The sequence below is a fragment of the Ziziphus jujuba genome, chromosome 10 (assembly GCF_031755915.1).
Source record: "Ziziphus jujuba cultivar Dongzao chromosome 10, ASM3175591v1".
Classification (NCBI taxonomy): Eukaryota; Viridiplantae; Streptophyta; class Magnoliopsida; order Rosales; family Rhamnaceae; genus Ziziphus; species Ziziphus jujuba.
In genome coordinates, this window is record NC_083388.1 from 28,963,161 (window position 1) to 28,970,000 (window position 6,840).

The 6,840-nt window shown below is 32.5% G+C and overlaps 1 protein-coding gene and 1 pseudogene across 1 annotated transcript; both read right to left on the bottom strand.

Annotated features, from left to right (window-relative positions):
* Positions 1-2,246: 2,246 nt before the first annotated feature.
* On the bottom strand, positions 2,247-2,741 carry LOC125421063 (ATP synthase subunit alpha, chloroplastic-like). Its single transcript, XM_060811816.1, has one exon. The coding sequence runs from the start codon at positions 2,739-2,741 to the stop codon at positions 2,247-2,249; it is 495 nt and encodes a 164-aa protein (XP_060667799.1).
* A 4,092-nt stretch (positions 2,742-6,833) lies between these two features.
* LOC125421165 (small ribosomal subunit protein uS2c-like) overlaps positions 6,834-6,840 on the bottom strand; it is a 671-nt pseudogene continuing 664 nt past the window's right edge.

Below are 6,840 nucleotides of genomic sequence, written 5' to 3' on the forward strand. Positions count from 1 at the left end.
GGTTGTCGGTTGTACGGGTTGGGGCGAATTCGCATCATAACCCCTAGCCTTCCAAGCTAACGATGGGAGTTCGATTCCCGCTACCCACTTGTGCTTACTTTCCTTTATCTCTATTCAATATTTTTCAATATTCTTTTTTATAGTCAAAACCTATAAATCAATATATCTAATAGATATTTCTATCTAATATATATTTATATTTTTTGATATTTATTAAAATATCAAATTTCTAATAAATATGTTTTAAAGAAATATAAACAAAATGAATATAATTAAAAAATGAATATAATTAATTAATGCATAATTGAATATGCAATTCCTGGAATTCTTTCACATATTCGTTTTGTCAGAATAATAAAAGTGAAAAGAAAATAAATATAAAAAAATTGGCCTTTTGCCAATTGATTTTTGAGTAGATTTATCGAGATTAGAAGTGAATTATACAAAGGCTTCTAATTCTGTGAATTGTGTCAATTCCAATTTTGATTTGCTAGCTACTTGTTTCATGGCTTTAATTTGAGCTGCGGACCGTACTCTGGATATAAAAATACCCACATTAATAGCAGGCCTGATTCCAGCATTAAATAGATCGGTCTGTAATGGAAATTACATTAGTAGGAATATAAGCCAAAACATCTCTTGATTAAGTCTCAACTATTGGTAAAGCAGTCATACTTCCTTCCCTAAATAAGAGCTTGATTTAGCAGCTATTTCCAAAAGGCATGAATGCAAATAAAAAAAATCTCTCGGATAAGCTTCTCGGCCTGGCGGTCTACGTAATAAAAGAGACATTTGGCGATAAGCCTGTGCTTGTTTTGAGAGATTGTCATAAATATTTGAAGTGTGTTGTTTGCGATACATAAAATATTCAGCCAGAGCAGCTCCTGTATAAGGAGCGAGGTATTGTAATGTAGCTGGAGAATCGACAATTTCAGCTACCATATTAGTGTAATCCATTGCTCCCTTTTCCTGTAAAGCAGTCAGCACCTGAACCACAGAAGATGCTTTTTGACCAATAGCTACATCAATGCATATTACATTTTGCCCTTATTGATTGAGAATCGTATCTATGTGATGCAAATCCGCCCGAGACCATTAAACCGATAACCCGCTGGGGTGCTGATCAAATACAGATGAAGGTGGGGTCGATCACTAGAGCCCAAGCCAAGAAGTTCAAGGACAATATTGCTGTCGTTATCCAAGGAATAAGTCATAATCATGAGGGGTTGTCCATATCTAAAGAACCAAGGCCTGTTTTACTCATACAAGCAATAGAAGCCAAAACGGGCCCGGGTGACATTTTTAGTGCCAATATGGAGGTCGGGTTGTATGAATTGGAGCCCCATTCTTATGGGTTCAATTCATATGGTGGATGAGTCATAGAAACCAGCCAAATCAGCTTCAAAGCCGAACAACATAGTGGTTTGCGCACAAGGGGAAGAAAGGGCGAAATTTGCTGTATTCCTTGCTGACTTTACTATATTTTACTGTATTAGCCTTTTCTCATATTTCTAAGCAAGGGCAATGCGAGGAACTTCATAATAAGCTTATTTTCCATTCCAAAAAGACTATTGAAGCTGATTTGGAGTCCAATTAGGTCAAAGAAGGGTCATTATCAACCTAGCCGAAAATTACCATATTTAGTTTCCTAATTTGTTTTTACTTTTTGTTTTAGGAAACTATCTTTAATTTTGTATTTGTATTTATTTACTTATTGAACAAATAAGTTTAGGAAAATTTTTATTTTATTATTTTTTTGTAAATTAATTAATTCCTAATTGAAAATAAGGGAATTAATTAATTAGGTTAGGAAAAGGAAAGATTCGGTCAAGCTAGAACTCTTCATTGTGTGGCCAGTTTTTCCTAGGGTTTTTAGGGTTTATTTTGTTTCTTTCAAAGCCTATTTAAAGGCTTATTTTTCAATAAGAGCACAACTTTGATTTGATTGAGAAAATACTTGTGAGATTAATTATCTCTTTGTTCTTTGACAACACCTAAAACACCATTAGAGAATTAGTTGTTTTAGCTTGACTTATCAATAGGTTTTCCATCCCCTATTGTGGCGTCTACACTATACCAAGGTTTCTAACCATAGGTTGGTTAGGGGTTGAGGTCAATTCCATTAGAACTTGAACTTAATTAAGATCCGAGCTACTATAATACGGGTTTAGGAGTAGGTCGTCCTAGGTTCGTATCACTATGGGTACTATTGTTTTACCAGTTTGCCTGTCCCCAATAATTAATTCTCACTGGCCACGTCCTATAGGAATCATCGAATCAATAGCAATAAGTCCTGTTTGAAGAGGCTCATATACCAAACGTCCTAAAATAATACCCGAGGTGGGAGATTCAATTAACCGAGATTCAGAAGCTGAAATTTCACCTCGACCATCAATAGGTTTAGCAAGAGCATTTATAACATGGCCTAAAGAAGCCTCACTTATAGGGATCTGAGCAATTCTTCCTGTTACTTTTACAGAACTTCCCTCTTGTATCATCAAACCATCACCCATTAATACAACACCGACATTATTTGATTCCAAATTCAGAGCAATGCCTATCATACCTTCTTCAAATTCTAATAATTCCCCCATCATTACATCATCAAGACCATAAATATGAGCAATGCCATCACCTACTTGGAGTACAGTACTGGTATTTAAAATCTTTATTTCTCTATTATATTGCTCAATACGTTCATGAATAATGTTACTAATTTCATCTGCTTGAATAGTTACCATGAGTATTTCTTAATTCTTTATTTTTGTTTGAAAGAAAAATAATGCCTGCAGTAGAAAGACTAACCCTTTATTTCTTTCATCATTCCAAACATGCCAATATTAGTATTGATGGTATGTAAATGTAAGTCGGTGTTCAAACAACTATCCAGAGTTCCTGGAGCTCCGTGTAAGGCTTGTTGGAAAACCTGTTGTCGAACTTGATTAATAGCTTTTTGTTGTTCAAAATGAATGGTTTCAATTTTGTGATTTTCTAATTGTTCCAAGGTTTTATAAGTTGAATTAATCAAATTCAATTTTTCTTGTTCTATTTCTGAGAATCCATTCGCTCGAAATTGATTAGCTTCCATTTCTACTTTCTGCAAGCGGGACTGGGTTTTTTTCCAGCCGTTCCACAACCCCTCGGCGTAGTTCTTCTGAATTTTGAATAGTCTTCAAGATCTGCTATTTTCGATTATCGAATAAATCACTTAATGAAAGTAGATTATCTTTCCATTCATTTCAAAACTTCCAAATCCCTTCCCGAACCAAACATGAATCTTTCGATTCATTTGGCTCTCACGCCCAATTACTTATGTATGGGGGAAGCTCCCTAGCTTTTTTTTAATGTAATGCTATTCATATTTGTGAAAGTATAGAAACTGATCATTAATCCAAGAACATAATATGTGGAGGACTCTTCTGACCAAACAAATAATTGTTAGCAAAGTTGTTTTTTTTTTCTTTTTCAAATCCAAAGAATTCTTTTTACTTTATACACAGGTCATCGATTCATTAATTCAGCATTGGATAAAAAAGAGGGGGTGAAATATCCATTTTTCTAATTTTTAAAAATAAAATACAAATAACGGGTTCAAATAATTTTTTTATCAACATGAGTCTTTAATATCGGAAAAAAAAAATTCCAACACTGAAACCATTTATGAATTAACATATTCTCTATTAACATAGTAGTAGAAGGAGTACCACACTGCATTTGGACTTCAAACGATTTAGCTTTAACCCTGTTAACAATCCCACATTATTGGTTGATAGAGAATTAAAGCATATTTACCAATGAATCACGAAATGCTATGGTTATTAAATATGATTTCTTGATTTATTCAGAAGTAATTCGTGGAATCGTGCACCTTTTCGAGTTATAACGAAAAAAAGTGCAGTTGGTTGGATCCAGCCTATTCTTGAAACAAACAACTCCCACACACTCCCTTTCAAAAAAAAAAAAAAAAATCAATACACCAAAGATTACATTTAGATTTATTGGATTTGTTGCTAAAATATCGGTATTAAACCTAAAACTCTTGGCCAATGGCCAATAACCCAAGGAAAGCAAAGAATCGGTTAGATTTTTCATATGATCTCATCTTTCTTATTCTTATAGATAGACTAATTATTTATATTTTTTTATTCTATTATTTTTCTAAATTAAATAGGACTAGGGTAAAAGTCAAAATATAGGTATATATTGATTTATAGATGTAAATGGATTTTTTTTTTTTTCAATAGGAAATTTCCAATAAGTGGAAATTTCCAATAAGAATGATACTTATTAGAATTAGGTACCAGGTCTTATGTCAGTTGTGAAATAAAATTTATCATTTGCTGTAATACTTCCTAAAAAAAAGTTCCATTAGACTAAGAGAAGAAAGCGATTTAATCGGCTAATTTAATTCCTCATCCTCAAACCAGTATTTCCAGGGGGTTGTTGTCACAACGAATATGAAATTTTAGGAGTGAAATCTTAATATAATTTGAAAAAGCAAGAGCAGCAAATCCAAGGAAATAAAAAAGGAAAAGATAAACATTTTTAGGATTAAATAAAGGGATTCGAAAATAAAAGCACTAATGCTACAACCAATTCATAAATTGTTAAAGCTTCCATAAAAGCCAGACTAAGCAATAAAGTACCTTGTATTTTTCCCTTTGCTTCTGGTTGTCTGGCAATCCCCTTCACAGCTTGGCTTGCGGCAGTACCTTGCCCAACCCCAGGTCCAATAGAAGCAAGCCCGACAGCCAATCCATTAGCAATAATGGAAGTGGATTCATAATAAATTCCTCATAAAAAATAAAGAAAATACAGAAATAGTTAATGATACAATTAACCAATGAATTATGGCTTACTTATTCTATCGCTAAGATTTATCCATTCAAAGTCACTAAAAACCCCGAATTGAAATATTAGTATTCTTGAAGCAACAGAACTGCTTCAATATTTTCCTATCCACGTAATTTTTGTTAATTCCTATGACTTTTGTTCAGCCAGTTTGTTCTTTTTTATTTTTTTTTTCGAAGCATTCTTTGAATTCTTTGTTCTTTTTCGTGATTTAAATTCATTCAATATTAAAAAAAAATTACAGTCAAAATGGAAAGACTTATATTGGAATCCCTTTCGAAATTCATAACACAATAGTAGGGCAAATTAAATATATCTGTAATTCATATATACATAGTTAATATCGAATATCACATATACATGTCTTTCCCCCAGAATGTAAACCAACTATTTGTATCTTAGATTCAGCTGGATTCTAGAATCATTCTTCGAAACATACACAAGAATTGTCTTATAACGATTAGATTACATACATATAGTTTGCCCCCCCCCCCCCCCCCCCCCCCTCCTCCTCCTCTAACCAACCCCTTTTTTTTATAAATATCCTTTTTGTAAACCCTTATCTTCTATTTTTTATTTATCATTATCCCATATGAGTACAATCAATCTAACTGACAAATTCGTTAGACATAATCATTGCATAGAAATATCAGGATTGAGTTAATCAAAGTTCGTGTAATTTATTATTTATTAATTTTTTTTGGTCAATCGATGAATTGAATGAACAAAACAATATCAATAGAAATGGAGTATTCATTGGAGGGTGGTATAAATGGACCAAACATGAATTTGAGGAAAAAAATCTTTTAGCTCTCTTTCCCTTTTTTATTTTATTTTTATTTTTTTTAATAACAATTCCTTAACTTAATATCATAATATTCTTTTTACTATTACTCTAGATCGTATATACTTTATATTTATTTTGATCTTATTTGTATATTTTTCTTCCCTAAGTTTAAGTGGATTACTTTGAGACACGTAGACATGCCGTTAGGCTAAGCTAAAAAAAAGACTATGTCAAAAACTAATCAATGATGACCTTCCATGGATTCGCCTATATAAGCCGCAGCTAAGGTTGTAAAAATAAGAGCTTGAAGGCCACTCGTAAATAATCCAAAGAACATGACAGGTATAGGAACCACTAAAGGTACTAAAGAAACAAGAACAACAACTACTAATTCATCGGCTAATATATTTCCAAAAAGTCAAAAACTAAGCAATAAGGGTTTTGTGAAATCTTCTAAGATGTTAATGAAAGGATTGGGGTTGGTTGAATGTATTTACCAAAATAACCTAACCTTTTTTTTAAAACGCCCGCATAGAAATATGCTACTAACATGATTAAAGCTAAAGCAACAGTAGTATTTATATCATTTGTGTGCACGGATAACTCCCTATGAGGTAACTGTATGATTTACCAGGGTAAAAGAGCCCCTGACCAATTAGAAACAAAAATAAATAAAAACATAGTTCCAATAAATGGAACCCAGGGACCATATTCTTCTCCAATCTGCATTTTGCTCACGTCTCAAATGAATTCAACGACATATTCAAAGAAATTCTGATTGTCAATCGGAATGGTTTGTGGATTACGAACATCTATAATGGCTTAACCTAATAAGATAGCAATTACAACCCAAGAAGTAATAAGTACTTGACCATGGACTTGGAAACTTCCTATTTGCCAATAGAAATGTTGGCCTACTTCCACACTGGATAGATCGTAAATTCTTTTAGTGTGTTGATGGAACATAATAAAACATTCATATTAACATCTAAAAGAAATAGAACTTTAGAAGGAATTATTTTGATTCAACCATCTCATTTTTGATTTGCATACTTGCATTGGATATTTTAAATACCTACTAATCGTATAATATCCTCAGTTATTTTTATCTCTTTTGTGCAAGTCAGAAATAGTAACCGATTTAATAAATCTATTTGATGGAGTTCCAAAAATAATTTACTTATCATATTATTAATCATGAA

Bases quoted from the DNA above. Each gene is read 5' to 3' on its own strand.
- LOC125421063 (XM_060811816.1), bottom strand. From the start codon at position 2,741: ATGGTAACTATTCAAGCAGATGAAATTAGTAACATTATTCATGAACGT.